At 36.6% G+C, this 25,559-nt stretch overlaps 1 protein-coding gene across 1 annotated transcript in view; it reads right to left on the bottom strand.

Annotated features, from left to right (window-relative positions):
* The window catches only part of LOC150100198 (glutamate receptor ionotropic, delta-2-like), a 154,138-nt gene extending 146,166 nt beyond the window's left edge, over positions 1-7,972 (bottom strand). Inside the window, exon 1 of the mRNA XM_090402608.1 lies at positions 7,811-7,972. Within this exon, the coding sequence (XP_090258734.1) occupies positions 7,811-7,972 (162 nt within the window). The remainder of the gene's footprint in view (positions 1-7,810) is intronic.
* Between the last annotated feature and the right edge of the window lie 17,587 nt (positions 7,973-25,559).

The raw sequence follows: 25,559 nt of genomic DNA, 5'->3' as shown, positions 1-25,559 counted from the left end.
CCCAATGGGGGGCCGTTGTGTTAGCTAAGAACAGTTGGGAGTAGAAGAGTCTTCGGTCTTTTGTATTTGTAGTAGTCTGTTTCATTGTAATTGACAGCTTGTACGATCAGCGGGTTTGAATGCGAACTTGACCTGACGAAGAATTTTTCTGCGAGATCACAAAGAAGGGAGGAAATGTATAGAATGCCGGTTTCTCGATGAATCTGTGAATTTCTGATGAACTACGGGGCATCTAAAATCATCTTTAGGCATTTATTTTGGATTCTTTGTAGTTTTAAAATGTTTGATCGTGACGTGTGACTCCATGTTGGTGAGGCGTAGGTAATAACTGGACGTATGACCATCTGGTAAAGTATTAATTTATTTTGTAATTTCAGTTTGCTCTTACGGTTGATCATTGGGTAGGGCTGAGCTGTTAGTCCATATATTCATCCTTAAAAGGACTGGCTTAAAGGGGCGAAGCAAGAATGCTTTTCATATTCCCCGTTATCTGTAGAGAACAGTGTAGGGATAAGGTGTTATTGAGCTATATATATACATTATATATAAATATATAAATATAAAGCTCTGATCATGGCAGGAGGGGTAGCAGCAATAGCCGAGCCTCAGTTTAAACTTCATTGGCTACAGAATTGCCATCCATTACCCTCGCAGGATGGAGATCACTTCGCCAACCTTCATATATTCATCCTTATTCTTTATAAGGACTGCCTTAAAGGGACAAAGCAAGAATGCTTTTCATCTTCCCCGTTATCTGTACAGGACAGTGTAGGTATAAAGTGTTATTGAGCTATTAAAGCTCTGATCATGGCAGAAGGGTAACAGCAATAGCCGAGCCTCAGTTAGAACTTCATTGGCTACAGCATTGCCATTCATTACCCTCCAAGGGTATTAATCACCGATGTTTAAGTAAAGGTGAACTCTAAAAATTCGGACGATCCCTAGACCACTCCATAGTACCGAAAGACCGTCCATATCTCAGCGTTGGTTCCACTCAGTGACGGGCTCCCCCACCACCACCAATATGAGCAGAACTGATCATATTCCGAAGAAAAGCATTCACTGATAAATCCCCTCACCGGGCCGTGCCGGAAAACACTTTCCCCGGAGACTCAAATTACTCCCTCAAGGCAAAAACCTTAAGAGAGCGAACTCAAACTCTCGAATCTCTGCGTGGGGGTAACAGCAACTGCCTAGCCTCACTTAGAACTTCATTGGCTACAGCATTGCCATACATTACCCTCCAAGGGTATTAATCACCGCATCTCACAATCGATTCTTCCACCGACTCCCATTGCCTTCATTATTCATCCTTATCCTCATAAGGGCTGGCTTAAAGGGGCGAAGCAAGAATGCTTTTCATCTTCCCCGTTATCTGTAGTGGACAGTAGGGATAAGGTGTTATTGAGCTATTAAAGCTCTGATCACGGCAGGAGGGTAACAGTAATAGCCGAGTCTCAGTTAGAACATCATTGGCTACAGCATTGCCATCCATTACCCACCAAGGGTATTAATCACGCATCTCACGGTGGATTTATTCGAATAAATCGACCTTCCCCTCTTCATTATTCATCTTAAAGTTCTTAAAAGAACTGTGAGATGGACTGAGTCCTTGACTCTTTATCCCGTCATCTGAATGAAGAAAATCTGTGTGGATGAGGTGTTATTGAGCTAAAAAGCTCTGGTCATGGCTGGGTAACGGCAATAGCCGAGCCTCAGTTAAAACTTCATTGGTTACAGCATTGCCATTTGTTACCCTGGAAGTCCTAAAAAGGACTATTCTCCTCTCCTTTCGAAGATACCGCCTCTCATTATTCGTGCTTAAAGTTCTTAAAAGAACTGGGCGTTGGACTGAGTCCTTGACTCTTTATCCCGTCATCTGAATGAAGAAAATCTGTGTGGATGAGATGTTATTCAGCTAAAAAGCTCTAGTCATGGCTGGGTAACGGCAAGAGCCGAGCCTCAGTTAAAACTTCATTGGCTACAGCATTGCCATTTGTTACCCTTGAAGTCATAAAAAGGAATTTTTTCTCTCCTCATTATTTGTCCTTAGTCCTTATAAGGACTGGCTTAAAGGGGCGAAGCAAGAATGCTTTTCATCTTCCCCGTTATCTGTAGAGGACTGTGGTTCGATAAAGTGTTATTAAGCTATTAAAGCTCTGATCATGGCAGGAGGGTAACAGCAATAGCGAGCCTCAGTCAGAACTTCATTAGCTACAGCATTGCCATCCATTACCCTCCAAGGGTATTGGATTGAATGAAACAAACCCTTCATCCTCATTATTCGTCCTTATAGTCCTTATAAGGACTGGCTTAAAGGGGCGAAGATATTTCATATATATGAAAATTAAAACGGCACATTATTTTACTTTAACGTTTCATTTTACTTTTATTTTTCTTATTTTTTAATATTAAAAATATACGAATATAATTATACTTTAAATAATATATTATAGGTATAATTTATATTTACTTGATAATTTTCTTAAATCATCCTAAATGTTAAATTTCTTAAATGTCAATGTTATGACATTTCAGATAACAATGGAACATTCCATTTTTTTTTCTCATTTATATCTTCTCATTGGTCAACTGGAATGTTAACAAAATTTGATTAGTCATTCAACCATTTTATGAGACAATTCCCTAGTTTAAGAAGACTCATTTTTAAATCTACCTCAAGGCTCGATGTTCAGTTATGCAGAATTTTTGTTGGAGACTGCGCTGTAATAAACCGTTTATTATTGAAGTTTCTGTAAATGCCCGCCAGGGGAAAATGTACTCAACAGAGTAAATTAAATTAAATGTTCTCATTATTGACTATGAACTTCTAAATGCTATTCGATTTGCTTTACTAATCATATTTCAACACTTCTTAACACTTGAACGAATATCTTCGGAAATCTGGATCTTTTTAAGCAGATTAATTACTCTTACAACAGTTATGCTATGGAAAGAGAGATTTTCCACTGTGGTTATTATATTCGATTATAATCATTTTGACTTAATTATCTCCATTATAATAAAGGTAAATTTGCCTACTTAGTAGTTCATAATGTTATTCATTTGTAGCCAGTAAAAGGATGAAATAAATACAAAATCCACGCTTACTTTCTCAATTACGCAGACGACGTATATGGAGGACAAACAGTCTCAAGAACAACAATAAAAAAAATATTTTTATTGACGCATATGAGAATTCTTTTCCCAGCAGAAGGAAGTTATTTAAGTAGCAGATCTACTTCGAGAAAGTATTTATTTCCCAGCAGGAAAATGTTCGTCGATCATTATTTAATTCTATTTTTTTATTTGTTTATAGAGTTGTAGGTTGCAGAACTAATCCGTTTCTAACAAATCTGAGAAATAAGAGTTATTTTTACAAACAGCTTGTAATGTTGATGGCTTCTGTGTAGTCTCATAGAAAAGAAATAAACTTAGAAATATATTTCCAGTCCGTTTCCCTGCTGAGGAGCTTCAGGCGTAACTAGGAAATCTTAAAGAGTGTCATCAAGCAGGTTGAACGAATATCAAATTAATATAGTGATGAAATTAACTTCTTTGAGTCGTTTGATGAAGATCCAAAATAAAATCAAGTTCTGTTCGTATAGAAGTGTTAATCTAATTGGTAACTTCCAATTGCAACAGCAAATTAAAAAAAATACTTCTCTATTATTTTCCCACCCTCCAGCAATAAAGCAATTGGTAATCAACGCTTTATTCGAAAGATAATGGTGTTGTTTTTTTATCAATTGCAATTATTTCTACAACAGATCAATAATTTGATTTTGTCTAGCAAATAGTTAATTACTGAGAATCTATTTTGTTTAATTAAATTGGCATCATTAATATTCTTTATTTCTCTTAGTTGAGGAAACAAAGAAAATGTCACATTGAGGGTTCCTGAGACCTGAGATACAAAGTCAGAACTATTAAAATGATGTAAAAATAATTGCTTCATTAGTAAATTCTGTTTACATTAATTCATGCGTTTCGGTTACCGTACTCTCGTATATATACAAAATAGTATTCTGGCCTGGTTCCTAATTTTTGGAGTACAAAATTCAGTTCATAATACCAACACACTTCTTCTTCTGCAGCTTATCCCACTTAAGGACGGTTGCTGTTTTAAATGAGTCCCTTCCACATCCTCCTATCTTAGGCTGTAACCACATCCAAGTTTTTCATCCTCAAGTCTTTCTCCACCAGCTCCATCTCTTTTTTGGCCTCCCGCGCTTCCTCCTACTTTGCACATCCATCTGCACGATCTTTCTTTCAACATACTCGTCCTCCCTCCTCGTCACATGACCAAACCATGTCAACCTTGCCTCCTGTATCTTCGCTCCTAAGTTCGTAACTTTCACCATTCCCCTTACATAGTCATTTCTCAGACAATCCTTTCTGGTCACTCCGCACATCCACCTAAGCATTCACTAACTTAAACAACGTGACATAATGTCTCATAACACACAGAATAACACACAGACATTCGCCTCATAAGCTCTGCCACCAAACAGCGTGGTTTATCGAAAAACAATTGGAAAACTGGTTTATAATTTAAAATGTTTATCCATTAAATTTTTTATATTATTTCAGCAGCCTTGATTCCTTTAATTTTTTAGCTTGCATTTTTCTCATCTCTTTTTTGCTAGTCTTTAAAACTTTAATTTCAATTACTTGTATTATTTTTATCTTTCTTTTTTTTAGTCTTCATTTCTCTAACGCATAAGACCAAACGAACAAAAAGTATTTGCAAAGTCTATTTATAAAAATAATCCCAGTTAATCTCATGAGTTACCTATAGATTTGCTTAATGTAGAAAGTTATAGTTAGTGACATTAAGGTTTTCAGCATCTATTCACTTTTAAAACATGTGAATACATAGAGGTGCAATACTAGAATAATTCGTTGAAAATTTTCGCATGATGATATCAACTAACATATGAAACTTCTGTTTCAAATGTAAATATCTCTTGTCTCTTTAAAGATTTTATTCTCAAACCTTTAAAATAGAAAAGTAATTATTAATGCAATAAAAGCATTGTAATATATTATTATTTTATATTATTATATATTATTATAACGTTATTATTGTAATATATTATTGTATTATATTATATTATTATTAAAAGGAGGGTTTTTTATAATGAATTAAATTATATTACATTTTAGATTTTATTTTTGAAGGAAGATCATTATTATTTATTTTAAGGAACTGCATTATATTGTTTTTATTTTATTTGTATTATTTAAATAACTGTACGAAGTTATATTATTACAACGTGCGATTTTATAAATAAAATGGTTTAATTCATATATTAAATAAATGTAAAAGAAAACCAATTTTATTTTATTGATATTTTGAATTATTTTCAATGATTAAAACTGTACTAGAGTGAAATCTCTAAATACACTAAACATTTCCCTACGCTTCTTTCCTTGAAAATGCTTTTAGCTTGACTTGCAGTGGATTATTAAGGAGGGTTTCTGGAAGGAATCAATCGACCGTGAGATGCGGTGATTGATTCATTCAATCCAAAATCCAATACCCTTGGAGGGTAATGGATGGCAATGCTGTAGCCAATGAAGTTCTAACTGAGGCTCGGCTATTGCTGTTACCCTCCTGCCATGATCAGAGCTTTAATAGCTCAATAACACCGTATCCCTACACTGTTCTCTACAGATAACGGGGAAGATGAAAAGCATTCTTGCTTCGCCCCTTTAAGCCAGTCCTTATAAGGACTGCAGTGGATTATATTAATGTCGTCTGGTGTACAACATGCTGATTACCCCTCCTCATAGCAGTAGAGAAAGGAAGTAATTTGTAATTCTGTTAATTACAGACTATTTTGATAAAATCTCTTTACCCTCTTACGCGAGTGGAAGGAAAGGTGTTGCAACGATGATCGCGAACCGAACGTGTTTTGTAATTACTCAGAAGTAACGAAGCGTTTCTGATTTCGTTGTAGAAGTTTGGGATCCGTGATGCTGGAATATTAGATGAACAGGGAAATCTAAGGCACGTTTTTTAATTATTCGATTATTTGGAAATTAAGCCAGATTCCGTTCATCATTCTTTCCTTACTCTGTTCACTGTATACAAAATATCGTCCAAAAATCTAAAAGAAAGTGAAGAATAGAATAAATCCCCTCGTTGCTATTCTATTCTGTAGCGTAATTAGAACAAATTTTTGATATTACGAGTAATAGGAAACTGATCATTATAATTTTGTTGAACTCAACAAATAGTATGTGTGGGGAATAATTATACTTAATTAATGGCAATGCTTCGAAGGCTTGTTATTCAAAATAATCTATTGTAAACACTGATATTTTTAGAATTTCCCCTTCAAAAAAAAAACAACTTTCTCTGTATAACTCATCTGTTCTGCAAGTATGATATGGTGAAATCTGATTCGTTTATGAGCATCTGCTAAAGTGCCAGAAATTTTTTTCGGCTTGATGATGGAATACCATATTAACATTTTGGCCTCGCTTGATATAACAGACTGTTAGAAAAATTTACAAATTGTTGTCAAACATAAGAAGACCGATTGATATAATATTTAAATAAAAACAATTCAGTAGACAGTTGAAGACATTTTGCAAGTACTTATATCAACAAAGTAAGTCAATAAAATTACTTATTTATTTACTTAACGGAAAGTACTGATAGCAAACAGTCCTTTTCCCTTGTTTTCACAGTGCTTATAACGGTACTCTTTAAGTTCGATGTCCTCGGTTGAGTTCGATGATTAGTCTACTGAGCCAGATTTCTTGGACGAAAGGAGAAGATATCTCCAGGATATTAGTCGAATGTTATTTACTTTTTTTTATGCATAAGTAACTATTAAATTCATTTTCCCCTGTGTATACATACGCATGTTAGGCTTGCACTCTGGATGTACACATTTTATCGAAATTGGGTATTTTAATATTTTTTACCAACATTTGTTGAATCACTTCAATTTTTGTTGCAATCAGACTAAACTTAATAAAATTTATCACTTAGGATGTAGCACACGGCTCAATTGGATCATTTTTGTTGGCATAATTTAGCAAAACAGGGTTCGAGCTAATAGTAATCAATATGGATTTGGAATACAACGAAAGTTATTAAAATATTGCTATTGAAATTTATTAAGTCAGTGCAATTATGGCTACAGTTGACTATTCGTAAGCAAAAATATCTGTTTAAAGTATATAAGCCAAAGATAGGCCTATGTACTACAGGTTAGTTGTGTGTTGAAATCGGAGTACCCGGAGAAAACAATCCTCATATCCATCGTTCAAATCGGAATGATGCAGCATAAAAATCAGGTGAATCATCTAGGTTGGTTAGTGTGTATTCGACTAACCTATTATAACCAAACACACTTAAGTATACTGAGGTATGCATGCAATTTTTGAAAAAAAACTGGCGATTAACAACAAAGAGCTAATCTGATATTAAGTTTTTATACTAAAGCTATTTGTTGTTTGTAAAATGTAGTTCATCATACCATTTAAACTGTTTGACTCATAACTTTCTTCATCAGTACATTGTTAGCTAGTACATTCTCTCCGAAGTATCACATGCTTAATGACTTAAGTTGGGAGTATCTAATATACCGTGGTACGCGGCTTGTAAGCTTCTCATGGTGATGTGTAGAAGCATGGATACACTCCTAAGTAGGTGCATCTGTTGAATTAGAAGTCTTTACTGCATATTCGATTTATGTATTTTGGCAGACAATATAGTCTTTTATCAGCCTCGTGCGCTGATCTTGGTTCAACTCTGTTTCTCAACATTATTTTATTTGTTTATTATTGCCGAAATATTTGGTATATCTCGGCCATAAGTGGCATATTTGGTATCGCAGAGATACCCAAATGCAACTCTACTAGGTAAATAATTTCCTGAATGTTGAAGAGATCCAGCTATTTTGCCTGTTCCTTCACCAACATAGTTGTCCATTCCTGTGTCGAAATTCATCGTGTTACTGTTATTGTTAGCTATATTTTCGAGAAAAAAGCAAGTTTGTTTTGGCAAAATAGGTCGCATTTGCTTGAACTTGATTAATTATAAATACTTCATTATTTTCTGTTTATGTTTTTTTTTTTTTACCATGAATGAGATTTGCATTGAGCACATTCGCTAGTAGCATGTTTGATTTTTTGTACCACAAAAAAATAATCCCATAATTTATCTTATCACGTCACATTCGATTATTCTGAAAGCATAAGGGGTTCTTACATAAAAGTAATTCGAATACAAATCGCTTTCACATGTCGAATTCTTTAGTTTATATAAATTTATTAAATTGATGTTTATATTTTAAAATAAGATTCAAGTTGACCATTCAGAAGAATTCTGATTTACTTTTATAAAATGAATACATCGATTAATAAAAATTATTTCAAAAAATTCATCAGTGGGATTGTAGAAGGAGAAATTGTGTACACAGTTGTGTGTACAATTGTGTACAATTGTGAAGACTCCCAGCGGATACCTGAAACAGACGATAGTACCGAACCCTATACATACAAAGTTTTTTCCTATACTTACGTATCTATGATAAAGTTCAATTTCTAAGTTAGGCACAGTAAGAGATTAACAACAATAACTAATAATAAAATATAACAATTACACCGTTATACATTTATACAATTATACTGAACAACATACTGTAATAAAAGTTATCTGAATGTGAGTGGAATCTTGCAACTCGGTTTACGTTTTCTTTATTATTTTCGAGCCTCCGTAGCTCAGTCAGTATAGACGAATCATTTGATCGGAAAGACCTGGGTTCGATTTCCCGTCAGTGACGTGAGAAACCTTTATCTGGTCTTTCGACGAAAGGTGAGTTAGCCGATTTCATAAGGAGGTGGTTTTTTTTTTCTTTCACCCAAAAACTCTTGGTGTTTCGTCCCCCAGAACACATACACGGCTACAGTCTTTATGGCAAGGAAAGCAGAGAAACTACCTTGCGTCATATCTCCATAGTAATTAGCCGCAACCCTCTCAAAGAGAGGAGGCCACAGGATTAGGATTTATTATTTTATGAAGTCGAGAACTTTTACTTAAAAGGGTAGCACTTTACGGCATCTCTCTGGAATATCTGCATTGCCAGCATAGCTACTCCTGCGCTTTGGGACCATTATTAACGAAAATAAGGGTTACTTGAACACAAGCACTGCGATACCGCGACAGTCGATCTGATAACCGAGAATCACTCAGAACGGCGCGCAATTTAAAACATATGAATTGTTTATTTCTGGAATTTTCGATGGAATATTTTCGGACGGCTACTAAGTGACTAACGGGTGGGTAGGGTATACGGTACAGCGTGAATACACTGGACAAAGGGGTGATTCGCGTCCCGGTCTGTACGGGGGCGAGATTTCATCGCGTTTCTCAGAACGGCGCTCACTGTAAAAACTTATGAATTGTCTATTGCTAAAAGAAAGAGCCATACGGCTTCATTTCGGCGATGTAAAACTACATCGGCAAAGTGGATATTGGATCCAACATTATTTCAAAGCCAAATGTTTGTAGAAACTATGAGAGTTTCGTAAGATGACCTAAGAGCTTACGAAAATGCAAACTTCGGCATCCCCGAGTTGCCTTAACTTGTACTACTTAAGGTAGTTCAGAGGTTTCTCTGCAATTCGGAGAAGGATTCCCTCGGAGGGTAATGGATGGCAATGCTGTAGCCAATGAAGTTTTGCTGTTACCCTCCTGCCATGATCAGAGCTTTAATAGCTCAATAACACTTTATCCCTACACTGTCCTCTACAGATAACGGGGAAGATGAAAAGCATTCTTGCTTCGCCCCTTTAAGCCAGTCCTTATAAGGATATAAGGACTCTCTGCAATTCAACTGGGGGAATCCCTAAGATTGTATTCTCGTAAGCTCTCAGGTCAACTTACGAAACTATCATAGTTTCTACAAACATTTGGCTTTGAAATAATGTTTGCAGCCACTTTTCCAATGTAATTATAAATTGCTTATTTCTGGAATTTTCCATTTAATATTTTCGTACCGGGGTTGACCGCGGATAAGGAAGGGGGGGGGGGAACTATGGTATAATATAAAAAAAAAATAAAACAAACTCTTATATGTATTTCAAGAAAAACACGTAAGAAATGGTGATTCGTGTCAAAAAAAAAGAGATGACATGCTAACCGATTGTAGTATGTTTTCACATTTTTAGTTTCATTCCTCACCAGCTAAATATCTTAAGATTAAGGAAAGAAACAGAAGAGATTATCTTTCTCCGAAGGAGCTTACAGTCAGTAAGAAAGGGATGATTAATTACTTTCTTCCGAAGAGCCAAAATTGTTAAGCAGCGTATTAGGACTTGACTAATTCTAATCTCGCCATAACGTGTGAATATATTATCGCAAATGAGCAATCCTGAACTTAAAATGTGAACTCCTGTAGCATCTCCTCTTTTTTGCCACTTTTTCACGCGCTTCTAATCCAGTGGCCTTTACCTCGTACGCTGAAAAATTTCTTTGTCAGACTAATCTTAAAATCCATACAAAATCCTTACTAGCTTTACAGTTCTGTTCTCTTCTTTGTTTTTTTTCTCTTTCTCTCTCTTAGTCCAATCATGTCTCAACTAATGAAGAAACTTACTAACATTACGGAATGAAAGAAGAAAAAAAAAACTAAACTGTGACATTTATTTATATGAAATTAATCGCTGATATGAACTTATAAAATAAAAATAATCACGCTGCATTTGTTCTGGTTAAAATCAATGAGGATTTACGACATTTTAAGTAACTAAAAGTTTTGTTAAATAATTAGATTTTAAAGAAAAATATTAAATCAGATTTCTCTTGAGATGGTAAAGAATATTAATAAAGCTCTCAATTAAATGAATAAGTTTTTTTTTTCCCACCGCGTTGTGGAAAACCGAGCGTTGACGTTTACCCTAAGAAACTAAGATTGCTATTTATTTATATGAAAAAGGGCAAAAAATATCAAACCTTTATTTGTTATTCTCAGAAAATTCTCCTAGCTAGTCTCCTCAAGAAGCATCGATTCCTGTCAGTTTAATATTTTAAGCCTATCTTGAATTCAACATGACTTGTGAACTTTCATTTCTTTGGACCTCCGAAGGTCCAACTTTGAACCTTCGGAATGCTTAAATACCATACATGAGCAAGTGGAGGCATTTTTCCAAAATGGCTTCTCAAAATCACGATGACGTAGAGTTATTTGAAATTGCGGCCCAAGCTATGAAGTCCGCGTATTATGTCTAAATGTGCGTTCTTCTAGCCATTGTTCTTTTTCTGCAGGATAAAAGCCTGAGTTTCTGGGATGAAAATCCAACAGCCTTCGTATGAGATCTTCTTTCACCCGAAGTTAAAATAAGACTTGTTTGGATAGTGTATATCATAATATTTGAGTATTCTTCATATATTTTATTTATATAACAGAAAATATTTTAATTAAAAACAAATATTTTTGAGAGATTTTGCTATTTGATTAAACTAAATCGAAAATGTATAATAACGTATATAGACACCTTTTTATTATTTATAAAGGACTTAATGACTTGGTGTACTGGGTTCATAAAGATTTCTCATCCCTTACATCTTCTCCTTCTTACAATCTACAGCGGAAAAATTCTTCTCAAAGATCTCTACACAGCCCAACGATCTAGTTAAACAGGCAGCAAACTATGATGAAACTGACCTCTTCAAATACAAGAGGCCAAAAGCCATCCTAAATATTAGCAACAACGATTAATCTCCGTGCCCCCCCCCCCCCCAGGGCGAGCTTACAGCTCATAAATCTTTCCTTCAATTCGTCCTCCCTATCAGACAACGGGGAATAAAAAGCATTTTGCTTCACCCTTCTGGCTAGTGATGTTATGTATATTGTGTAAAAGATTTTTCTTATGTACCATGGAGCATCCAGGATCATTCTTAGGCACTTATTCTGGATTCTTTGTAGTTTTTGTATGTTGGTTTCTGAGGTATGACTCCATGCTGGAGAGGCGTAGGTGATAACTGGGCGAATTACAGTTTTGTACAGAGATAGTTTGTTTCTTAGATCTAATTTGCTTTTGCGGTTGATCAGGGGGTAGAGTTGTGCAATTACTCTGGATGTCTTCACTCCTGTTAGTTTCTTTTCCAAGGCAAACCTGCACTCAAATCCACTGATCAAACAAGCCAACAACTACAGTGAAGCAATACACTGCAAATACAGAAGACCAAAATCAATTCTACTACGTACCGCACATAATTAGCCTCAGGCCCTCTTGGGGCCTGAGGCTAATTATGTGCGGTACGTAGTAGAATTGATACAGGTAGCAGGTAGCTCAATAATACCTCATTCGGTGTATCACTTACACAGATAAAGGGAAACAAGAAAAGCATTTTGGCTTCACCCATCAAGCCAGTAACGTTATGCGTTAAGAAGATTTGTATGGAGATGTGGTGATTAATAACCTTGGAGGGTAATGGATGGCAATGCTGTAGCTAATGAAGTTCTAACTGAGGCTCGGCTATTGCTGTTATCCTCCTGCCGTGATCAGAGCTTTAATAGCTCAATAACACCTTATCCCTACACTGTCCTCTACAGATAACGGGGAAGATGAAAAGCATTCCTGCTTCGTCCCGTTAAGCCAGTCCTTATAAGAACTATAAAAAGATTTGTTCCTTGTGCTTAATTAAATACGTAAAGAACTTAATGAGTGCTTAATAGGGTAAATTGCGTTTAGACGGGAGTTATTTTATATATATATATATATATATATATATTTGTTTTAATTGATTTTTTCCGCTCTAGACCGCGTGAAGAAAGAGCTATAGCTTTGTTACTAGTCGCCTATTATATTATAAAGTATGCAAACTTTACCGGTTCAAGAATATTTGACTAAAGTTTATAAGGCAGAGCACCGGAATAAGTTGTTCGTGACAATCACTGTGTAGTTATAGAAGAGACTGTATTTTTTTAAAATATTTCTAATTGTTCAGAACGTTCTGCGTGTTTATGTATTCACGTGTTTGAACTAATGAAAGCTAGGATGTAGTCAGCAAGTACTTGGATTAATTCTCATTGCGCATGCGTAGCTATTTCTAGAAGTCCAATGAATATTATTCTTAGTATTAAAAATATGTGAAAGTATCTAGCTTTTTTTCACTTTAGATTATTGTGTTATATCACAATTTAAGATTCAGTATATGAGATATATTGGTAATACTGATAATAGATATTAATACTGTTTTTGTGTTATTTATTTATTATTTTTATTCGCCTATATCAATATCCCTAATAAATTTCAGAATACGTTTTTTTTATTAGCAATAAAAAAAACCAGCCTTTATAATTCTTTGTACTTTTTTAAAACGATTTTTGACTGAAAAATATATTAAGCGTGAAGTTACTATGACGTTGAGAGGGTGGGGGGGGAGAAGGTTAAAAAAAGAGAGTTGAGAGAAATTACAATGGAAATCCTATCCTCAAAGGTTGATGTATGCATTAGCTTCTCCGTATTATGGTTATATGCCAACATTCATATCACGATTTTTGTCAGTCACTGATGTAAAAGAAGTAAAAGAAATCAAAATACGAAATATTTTTGTTCCCTTTCTAACTCAAGAGCAAAGCAGTTGTCGTCCTGCTGCAATTCTCTGCCCCCATTTCAAGGAATTCGTTCGATTAAAATATTGCTTACTAGAATAGATTATTGTTGTGTTTATTTTAGTTACTGTTTCTGCATCATTTCACTATGCGACGGATGTAAACCCATATATACCTAAAATCAGAATTGTTTGTAAATTTTCCAATTAAGATCTAATGACAAATGAAATGCAGTTTTATTCAAAAGAATTCGATTTACGAAAATACAAAGCACCGTGTACATAGGAAGCCAGGAAAATACCTTATGAAAACAAAACAAATTATATTTAAATATTGCTGAATATGGTAAACATTGAAATATTTTACGTACAATTCTCTCTTACATTTCTCGCATATGGTTGTTTTTTTCATGTGATAATGCACGCATCGTGTTTGATTTCCTTGGGGGGGGGAGAACCCAATGTGCATGTATATCAATAGACTTTTATTCAAATTTTGCTGTGGTCTTCCTCGCTGGAGTTTCAATATAGCTCTAAATAAAAATCTAACTACAGTTCTATGAAAAATGAATAGGAACATTGCATATCCTATGTAGCTGCCAAGCGTTATTCATAGTTACTTGGATCAAATATGTAATACGGCTCGAATACCATTTTTAAGTCGAATGGCAATTCTTTTTTTTTTTCACTTTATCACTTGATCCATATAATAAATTTGAACTCATTAGCTATGTGTAATTTTTTAAATCAAATAATTCTCTTAATGAGCATTTATCACGTACCGATGCAGGCATATTAAGATAACATTTAGGACTCCTTAAGAAATATTATTCTTTATCTTGATGGGTTTTAAAAAAAAAACGCAGCCTATTAAACCTTTAATCAGTTGTAATTTGCATCTTGGGAGAAGAAATGAGTTCGTCATATTTCTCGCACAATTCCGCTGATTTGTTAAGCAAATATTTAAATAATAAACGTAGTAAGATAAACAAATCCGAAGCAATGTGCATCTCATTACATTAGCTGGAGATTAAACAGATGGATACCATTGGAACTATTTATAGTTATTTAATGAATGGGGACCAGCAGTATACAGTATTCATGATGACATATGAAGAAGGGCTTTGCTTATTAAAAATCATTGGCATATTTAATTGGTTTAATACTTCTAATTGGTTTACTTCAGGATTTTCCTTTGGTATGTTTGCCATTAAAATTTTCACCGTAATATAACAACTGTGTAGACAATTCCATAAAGACTCTTTTTTCATGTCCGATAGGCAAATAAGTATAAAAATCGAGTTATGAAATCTTTTCCCAAATAAGACAACATTTAAGTTGTCTTATTTGGGATTCCATCAAGAGGAATCAATGCACACAACTGTTGAAAATTATGAGATAGATCTTGTACTAATAGAATGATACAAAGCACAAATATCATCAGGATTTCGGTCCTTTCCGAAAAGTAACTTCATAGCTAGAAGTTTCCTAAAAATTCAAATAGAATGCCTACATATTACTATTAGTATGAGAGACACCTCATTGGGTGGCGGCTTTCCGATATGACCAAGTAATAACCATCATCTTCTCTTGGGGGGAATAGGCATACGTAAAGGTAATGCATCAAAGGCTGATGTTACTACAGCCTATTACGAGGAGTCTCATTTTTTTTTTTTTTTTTATGCGGATGGCAGTGCTTTATCGTAATGCGCGTTTCCTCAAACTTAATGACTTTACTGTAATTACGATTATGGACATGTATTTTTACACACACGCATATACATGTTGTTCTTTAATGCGAAAATGTCAAACTGTGTGAGGAGGATATCGAAATAGGAATTGATAGGAAACAAACAACGTTTCCTATTAATTCAATAGAGCCAACAGTTCTTGCTAATTACTAGTGTATAAAACTCAGCAGAGCGTTTTTAACCTCTGCATTCCTAAGACTATCGAGAGATATTCTAAGAAACATAAAAGAACAGCCATGTGTTTGTAATGGCCAATAAGAATGATTCGTTTGCTTTAAAATTTTACATGTTTACAAAGTCATAGTTGTGAAAGAAAAAGCAGTGTGTGTGTGTGTGTGTGTGTGTGTTTCACAATTTCAGGCAAATGTTTTAGATCAATTATCAGGAAGAAAAGAAAGAATTTCTAAACACTGAAAATACAAGATGTATTGCAACATATTGGCAGTTTCGTTTCATAAGACGTATGAAATTGCCTCTGTTCTTCAACATTTTCCGAATTTCGTTTTTAGCAGGCAATTACGGAGTTTGTTTAGATTCCTAGAAATACTTTGACATGAAAGGCCGTATTATGGTGAAATATGTGGGCTTTGTACCCTAATAAGCCAAAAAATAAAATAAAAATAAGAGACTAATAATAATACAAGAAGATAATAAAAAAAGAAGAGAAAAGAAAAAATGCAATATTATATAATAAAATAATAATATATGATTCATAATAATAATAAATTAATAATATAACAATAAAAAACTAATAATAGGAAATAATATTTATAATAATAAAAACACGATAGAAAAAATGAATGTGAAAATGAAAACAAAATAAAAAAAAAAAGGATGGATGTATATTATATATTAATAATATACATTTTAATAAGTTCCTTGATTTATAGATACTAAAATATTAAGCTAGATTTTATTTGATTTAATAAATATAACATAAGTAGAGAGAATATTATAGATTCAACTATATTTTATAGATAAATATTTACAAAGTTAAAATTTCAACAGAGCACAAATAGAAAGCATAAATACAGGTTCCTGGACAGAGCTTACATTTACATTTGTCTCCATGAAAACGTCTACATTAAAAGGCAAACGTCTTTTAATGTAGACAAAGATGCCGAAGGTTTATTAACATAAGCTTTAGGATAAATTTTAGAAATGTTTAACATTTTCTTTTTATATTTGGAAATAAAATAAGGCTGGATTCATAATATCCTCCGTTTTAATATCCTTTATTTCATATGGCTCTACAAAATGGAAGTGTTTCTTGGTGAGTTTCCCTCACGCATGCGCATATTGTATTCAAGATAAGCTGCAACGTTTTAACTATTACACGATGTGTTGTCTTTGTTGTGGCTTAATTAACAGCAGAAATTCGAACGGCTTCCATTAAATCTGTTGAACAGAATCTTAAGGAAAAACACGCAAAGAAATTAATCCTCTTTTGTTAAATCCTCGCCAGTAAAGGATAATGTGATTAACAACTATTATCTGCATTCTTCATTAATGCAATTAATGATTATGCTCGTGGAAACAATTTAAAGTATTATATATACTCGGAGCATATATATATTAGGTTTTTCGGGAAGCTCGCATTGCACTGGAACTAACGCAGTTCGAGACCTACTATCTCCGCTATATATCTCCGCTATTTTCTCTTAGGCCAAATTATGGACTCTCCATATGATGAGCTCGACTTCAAGCAGCTATTGGCAGTCTTCAAACATGTAGGAGGCCTGCTGCAAAGGAAAAGGCCAAGAAAGGTAGCAATCCACCAAATAGAAGCGGTTGAATCAGAGGACTACCAATCCCATAACCCTCTTCCTAACACCTCAGAAGATTCGATCAAAGAAAATACCACATTAGCTGATATTCACACACTAGAGGATAATGACGACTTTCAAGTAGTCAGTAAACCTTAAGGTCAGAAAAAACCTCAAGGTGGTCATCAGAGGTTTGATAGAAACCATACCAGCTGAAGAAATAGCCACTGATCTCAAATCGCACGGACTAACACCAATAAAAATATTACGCATGTACAGAGCGGATAAGCGGCCCATGCCTCTGGTCTTGGTGGAGATCAGTAAAGACCAATGAGAGATTTATGACCTTAAGACTGTCTGTAACTTGGTTATCAGGACTGAAGGAAGACATCTGCCGGACAATGCCACCGCTGTCAAAAGTATGGTCATGCGCAGAAGCTTTGTAGGGCGGAATACAAATGTGTAAAGTGCAGAAATAATCATCCCTCGCATACATGTGCCAAGCCAAGAACCACTCCTGCTAAGTGTCCCAACTGTGGCGGCCCACATCCAGCTAACTACAAGGGCTGTTCTCTCCACCCATCTAACCTGACAAGGACTAGGGAGGCAGTATCCCCGTCCACTCAGAAGCGAGTCACACAACCTGAATCGGAAATTAAAGTGCGGGCTATTACACCTGATAAATCGTATGCCTCTGTAGTTTCCTCACGCAACAAATCGGCAGAAACCATACCAAGCAGCCAAAACTCTGCTGCGATGCCTGCTGCCACTTTGGGAGAAATGCTATCAGCTTTTAGCAAATCAAATCCAAACCAGGCTGACACAAACAGATTTCTTAAAAATACTCAAGTCATATTCTCATTGATTAATGGATAATCTGGCCATCACAATAAATTCCATGCGGGTTGCATTCTGGAATGCTAATGGACTCAGCAACAGCATTCTAGAACTCCAAGAATTTGCTACTCACTACAAATTTCATATCCTGTTAGTTAACGAGACCCATCTGCGCCCCTATGATAATCCCAAGCTGAGAAATTACTCTTTAATTAGAAATGATAGAGCTAATGCCAGAGGTGGAGGTACTGCAATCTTTATCAAGAAAAACACCCATTACAATGAGATAAAAAAGATTCCTACAACTAATCTGGAAAAAACTGGCATATAAATTTACACCATTAATGCAAGCATCTTAAAAATATATTCCGTTTATAACCCTCCAGGAGTTATAATGCTATCCTCTGATCTTTCTCAGTTGCTTGACACTACAGAAGCAACAATAGTAGCAGGAGATCTAAACTCAAAACATCCCTTATGGAATAGCAGGTGTGCCAATTACAACGGAAAAATCCTTCACAATTTTGCTAAGCTGAGAAATATTATCATCGCAGGTCCGATTCAACCAACACACCATTGAACACATGGCAGGCCCGATGTATTAGATATAGCCATATTCAATAGCACATCTCATCAATTCCAGCTGCAAGTAGTTAACGACCTCAGTTTGGACAACAACCCAGTACTTCTAAAACTGGGAGAGGATCCGGAACTTATTACCAGTCAGTCATTTACTAATTTCACAAAATTCAAGGCTACAATCAAAACTATCATGGATTCAGTGCCAAATATCTCCTCCTGTGAAGAAATTGATGCCGCAGTCAACAACATGGAAAGCAAAATTCAAACTAGCTTAACTGCAGTCTCTTCTATTTACACTCCAGCTCAAGAAAACCTACTTCCAGAAGAAATCCTTGCTCTAATCAGAAACAAAAATAAAATCCGACGTCACTTTCATAACATGCTGTCGCCAAGAGCTGAACAGACCATCAAACTTACTTCGCTATGCACTAAAAGATCACAAAAATCAACAATGGGAAAGAAAACTTTGTTCCCTGAAAACTGAAGATAACTCGTTATGGAAATTGGCAAAAACTCTCCGTACAGACCGTTCCAATATCCAGTCCATTCACGGAGAAAGAGGTATAGTTTATAGGGACGATGAAAAATGCCGAAGCCCTCGCTGAAGCTCTTCAACTTCAGTGCAGTCCTAAGTATGCACATGAGGATTTGGTCTTCATAGAGAAAATTCACCGTCGAGTCCATACTGTGCTCCGGCAGCCTAACAACCGTGAAAATATCTGTCCCACCTCGCCTAAAGAGGTCTACTCAATCATTAGGAAGCTTAACAACAAAAAAGCCCCTGGGCTAGATGAAATTAACAACAAAACAATCAAGACCCTTCCGCACAAAGCTATCATGCATTTCGTAGCAATTATAAATGCAATACTCAGACTAAACTATTTTCCAACCCGATGGAAACATGCAGATATAATCGTCATTCATAAGCCGGGAAAAGCGCCTCAGTTACCGCAAAGTTACAGACCCATCAGTCTCCTTTCATGCTTGGAAAAAATTGCAGAAAAAATCATCCTCAATCGACTTCAAGATGTGGCGAACAAAAACGATACAATACCGAAAGAGCAGTTTGGGTTTCGAACCGGGCACAGTACTACACAACAAGTTCACAGACTGGTCGAATTCATCACTACTGGATTCAATTGACGATAACATACAGGAGCTGTTTTTCTGGATGTAGCAAAAGGCTTTGATAAGGTTTGGCACAAAGGCCTCATCTATAAATTATTTATGGCCAACGTTCCGCTCTACCTTATCAAACTTATCGACTCCTTTCTAAAAAAACGGAAATTTCAGGTCAAGTTGAGAGAACTCAAATCCTCTTTGAATAGAATCACTGCAGGTGTTCCTCAAGGCTCGTTGCTGTCTCCGCTGCTTTTAAACATCTTCGTTGCTGACGTCCCTAACACGACATCAACTACCACAGCTTGCTATGCGGATGACATGGCAATTTTGAGTAGATCTGTCAGGCCGAACTTAGCTACGCAGCGCTTACAAACCGCAGCAACAAACCTAGAAAAATGGCTCAGCAAATGGAAAATAACTGTGAATGCCGACAAAAGTACTGCCATTCTCTTCACAAGACGGAAGGCATCCCACTACGGAGAAGTCAAACTTTTCAACACAACTATTCCATGAAAATCCAGCACCAAATATTTAGGTATTCAACTAGATAACCGTCTCAACTTTAGATCTCACATCGATTATGCCTGCAGCAAGGCAAACTCCGCAATTATGCAACTTTACTCTCTTCTCAACCGAAGAAGCTGTGTCAGCACTGAAAACAAACTACGAATCTATAAAGCAATCATTAGACCCACATTGACCTATGGATCACCGACTGGGGTCACACCTCCCCTGGCAACATCAAAAAGCTACAGGTGATCCAGAACAAATGTCTCTGTATGATATTCAATGCTGCGTGTTTTGTCAGGAATACTCTCCTCCACCGAGGCGCTGCCATTCCTGATATTCACATGTTTCTCCGTGATACTGCCATTACATATTTCACCCAAGCAGCTAATCATCCCAATCAACTCATTCGAGAGTCATCTAACTACGATGAAAACGATAGGTGCAAACACAAGCGTCCGAAAGTGGCTCTGCTCATCGGTACAGACTCCCACATTGCCCTAAAATGGGTGAGCCCGGTACTCGACAAACTCTCATTAATTTAAGCCATTTTTCATAGAGATGAAGGGATTATAATCCAAGGGATTGAGATCCATCCAGCCACAAAGGTTAAAAGTTAAAAGTGACAAGTTTAGTTGGACAGTGATCTAAAATCGACCGTGAGATGCGGTGATTAATACCCTTGGAGGGTAATGGATGGCAATGCTGTATCCAATGAAGTTCTAACTGAGGCTCTGCTATTGCTGTTACCCTCCTGCCATGATCAGAGCTTTAATTGCTCAATAACACCTTATCCCCACACTGTCCTCTACAGATAACGGGGAAGATGAAAAGCATTATTACTTCGCCCCTTTAAGCCAGTCCTTATACAGTCCTTATATAAGGACTATAAGGACAAGTTGAGTCGCAAAGGAGACTGCTAGCAAAACCGAGTGTTGGCAAACTTGTCCTCCTATAAGGACAAGTTTGCCAACGCTCGGTTTTGCTAGCAGTCTCCTTTGCGACTTCAGGATTCTCCATTGATTGGGTCTACGGGACTTTTACGCGGACTTAAGCTTAAATAGTGCTTTTACACCTCAGTGTAAAAGCACTGTTTAAGCTTAAGATGTGCGAAGTTGACGCTGACGCCTTGGTAGAGTCACTAAACAGACGGCTAGATATAAATATACTTAAAAAGATTCTAAAAATATTTGAAATCAATTTTTACTCGATGTCGGGGGATGACGAAGAGGGTGACGTCAATGTTCCAACAGAAGAGAAGCTGGACTTGATCTCGGCCCCCTCAGACTTCACAGAGGTCCGAGCGCGAAAATCCACGGCCTCTGAAACACCAAAAGAGGATGGAATGGAAGAAGATGGCCCAGTTTCGGACCCCTCTGCCTCCGCTAGAGAGAAGGTACCTTTGATCATATTCCGCGAAAAACAAAGATGGATGTCTATTAGGGACACCATGTCCAATCTAAAGATCTCTTACATCACCGCCAAAAAATGTCACGGACGGTATCAAGATACAGCCCACAAGTCATGGATTACCGAAAACTGGCAGGAGAAATGAATGCCAGAGGCTTTCAGTATCACACCTTCTCGTTCGACTCAGAGAAAAATCTGAAGGTGGTGCTATGGATCACTATAAGGACAAGTTTAGAACGTAGATCAGCAGACGAAGTGGCTGCTGATCTACGCCATCAGGACCTGCCACCCATTAAGGTCAGCAGAATGACCAAAAAAAGACAAGACTCCGATGCCACTAGTATTAGTTGAGATATATCAAGCATACAAACAAATTTATGACCTGACGTCAATCTGTGGACTTAAAATCAGCCCAGAACCCTTAAGGAAAAGGGCTTCAACAGGTCAGTTCCACAGATGTCAAAAATTTGGCCACGTCCAGAAAATGTATAAGATTCTACATTTTCTGGGTATAAATGTCAAAAATGTGGGGAGAGCCACCCAAGCAATGTCTCCTTTGCGATATCTGTACAAAGCCGAAAACCATCCCGGCAAAATGTGCCAACTGCGGTGGCCCTCATCCAGCCAACTATAAGGGATGTATTCAACACCATAAGAACAGACAGATGGAGACAACTAAACAGTCTTCTTCCTCTAATACACGAATACCAGAGGCCCATGAACCACAGCCGGAGGTTCAGCGGCCACAATCAGCGACCTTCAAAAACAGAGAATACCAAAGGCAAACAAGAAGCTATTCAGATGTGGCCTGTTCAAACAAGTCAACACCAGAACTGAACCAGTCAACAGCACCTACAAATCTGACAGCTATTATTACTGCCTCACTAGCAAACATGCTACCAGACTTCAACCTCTGAAACCCTTCAGCAACCTCCACTAAAAGATTCCTACACGAAACACAAGCCATCCTCACAGCACTTATAGATCAATAGAAACAAATTAATTCCAATCTCTCTTCAGATCGTTGCATGGAATGCAAATGATGGCCTCAGAAACAAAATTTTAGAGCTCCGAGGAGCTCTGACAGGAGAAAGATATTCATACTCTACTCATAGATATCAGCCAGATATTATTCTAATGAGCGAGACACATAAGCCCCTCGGACGGCCATAAAATAAGGGGTTATCTCCAATATAGAACCGACAGGCTAAATTACAGAGGCTGCGGCACAGCCATTTTAATTAAAAATTATATTAAACACCATTCTATAAACAACCCTCCAACCACTAACCTTGAGGGCACAGGCTTGGAAGTATTCACTAGCTCGGCTGGCAAACTGAAAATCTACTCAGCTTACAACCCACCCTTAAAAACTCTACTACATTCTGATCTAAATGCCATCTTAGGCATTAGAGAGCCCATCATTATTGCCGGAGACTTAAACTCCAAGAACCCTGCCTGGAATTGTAGAACCACCAACAAGAATGGCTGCATCCTTATCAACTACATAGGATCAAGCTATGCTGTTGTGGCAGGACCCACCGAACCAACTCATCTCAGTACGTTTGGCACTGCTGACATCCTGGATATAGCTATCCTGCAAAATATTAAACTTCAGTACAGTCTAAAATCGTTGAACGAGTTGTCATCTGATCATAACCCAATTCTGCTACAGCTGGGAAAACAAGAATACCTGTCTCCTCTCTCTCACTCATTTACATCGTGGGAAAAATTGTCAAAAGTACTCCGGGATTACATTGGACCTGTTCCTCATATAAGTGCAAAAGAAGATGTTGAAACCGCAGTCACAAGCCTCACCAAACAAATTAACTCCGCTATAATGGCAACCACCTCCTACAAATCTCTCCCCAAAGCCTGGTCGTCTGCTCGAAGACATTATGAACTTAGTCAGAGGAAAAAACAGAGCTAGAAAATGATTTCACAACATGCACACCACAAGACAGAACAGTTGTTAACAGACTAAATGGTTCAGTGAGAGATGCACTCAAAGATTACAGAGATCAATTATGGGAAGAAAAGTTAGCTTCTATCTCACCTACTGATCACTCTATCTGGGGACTACTAAGAAATATCAGAAACAAAGGCAGATCCCTTCCCCCTATACTTTCTGACCAGGCCCTTGTTCACACAGACGTAGAAAAGGCAGAAGCCATAGCAAAAAATTTAGAAGAACAGTGCAAACCTTCATATGAAAACTTAGACTTCGATCACTTGTATAAAATTCACACACACGTCGGACACTCATTAAAACTCCCTGATACCGGTGCTGACCATATTGCACCCACATCACTTGCTGAAATATAATATTATAAAAAATTTAACGAACAAAAAGTTCCTAGTTCAGATGGAATCACAAAGTGATCAAGCTGCTGTCCCGAAAAGCTGAGTGCACCTGACCATAATCATAAATGCATCTTAAGGTTTCACTCTTTGCCTATCCCTTAGAAACTGACTGATGTAATCCCTATATATAAGCCAGACAAGGATCCACACCTGTCTCAAACTTATCGTCAAATCAGTCTCATATCCAACCTGTGTGAATTAGCAGACAAGGTCATCCCCTTCACGACTTCAAGTATTAACTAAACATCCTTCCTAATGAACAATTTGGTTTTCAGCAAAACCATAGTACTACCCAACAAATCTACAACTGGCGCCAATACACTGGAGCCGATTTTCTTGATCTATCTAAAGCATTTGACAAAATATAGCACTTCGGATTGCTACATAAACTTATCTCAGCGGGTATCTCACTGAAAATGGTACACCTAGTTAGATCATATCTACAGAATAGAAGCATGCAACTCAAGATCAATGGTACTACCTCATCCCAGAGCCATATCTTGGATGGAGTGCCACAGCGATCCCTACTGGCTCCATTGCTGTTCTCTATATACATGTCAGACATTCCGCACGCACAACCCATTATCATCTATCATGGCCTATATGCGGACGATACAGAATTATTAGCCAGATCTCTTCGGCTACACCTCATTACTAAAAAGCTTCAAGAAAACCTTGTAAAGTTAGAGAAATGGTTCTCCAAATGGAGATTACAAGTAAATCCCTAAAAGAGTTCAGCCATTCTCTTCACGAATAGATCGATATTTCCTGCAGGAGACGTCTTACTATATAATACTAAAATTCCCTGACAGACAGAAACAAAACACCTTGGTGTCGTGCTCGACAAAAAATTAACTTTTAACCAGCACATCAAGACTACGTGTGCAAAAGCATCTAAAGCCATCGCCCAGATCTACCCCCTAATCAACAGGAACAGCTAAACATCAGAATCAAGTTGCTTTTATACCAGCTGACGATTCGTCCAATAGTCACTTACGCTTCTCCAGCCTGGAGCCATACCTCCAGCACTAACATTCTCAAACTGCAACGTGTACAAAACAAGGGCTTGCGAAAGATTCTAAACGCCCCATGGTTCGTCAGAAACAATCAACTTCATCGATGTACAAATATTCCTTATATCCTCTCTTTTTTAGGAAAAACTTTAGCAACAAAGTTTTTCCTAAAAACGTCCATACACCCCACCGATCTAGTTCAGCAAGCCTACAAGGCAACGGATATATTAAACATAAAAGACCCAAAGCCATTTTAACTTCCTGCAGCGATACATAATCTCCATGCGCAATCAGGGCGAGCAAACTGCTCATAAAATTTTTTTCTCACTGTAACCGTAACAGATAGCGGGAATATGAAAAGCATCTTGCTTCACCCCGAAAGCCATTGATGTCAACTGTCAAAATTACATTACATTACATGTAGCGTATTACTATTATATTATATTATATTATATTATATTATATTATATTATATTATATTATATTATATTATATTATATTATATTATATTATATTATATTATATTATATACTATCGGTCTTTAATTACAGTGCATATATTTATTTATATTATTTTTATATTATTATATTATATAATATAGAAACGAGAGACAAGTTGCTACCAG

Source organism: Typopeltis vanoorti, chromosome 13 (genome assembly GCF_054136105.1).
Source record: "Typopeltis vanoorti isolate ZY-2024b chromosome 13, IOZ_Tvanoo_1.0, whole genome shotgun sequence".
In the NCBI taxonomy this organism is placed as follows: Eukaryota; Metazoa; Arthropoda; class Arachnida; order Uropygi; family Thelyphonidae; genus Typopeltis; species Typopeltis vanoorti.
Note: the sequence above shows the minus strand (reverse complement) of the source record. Positions and strands in the feature narration are given on the sequence as shown.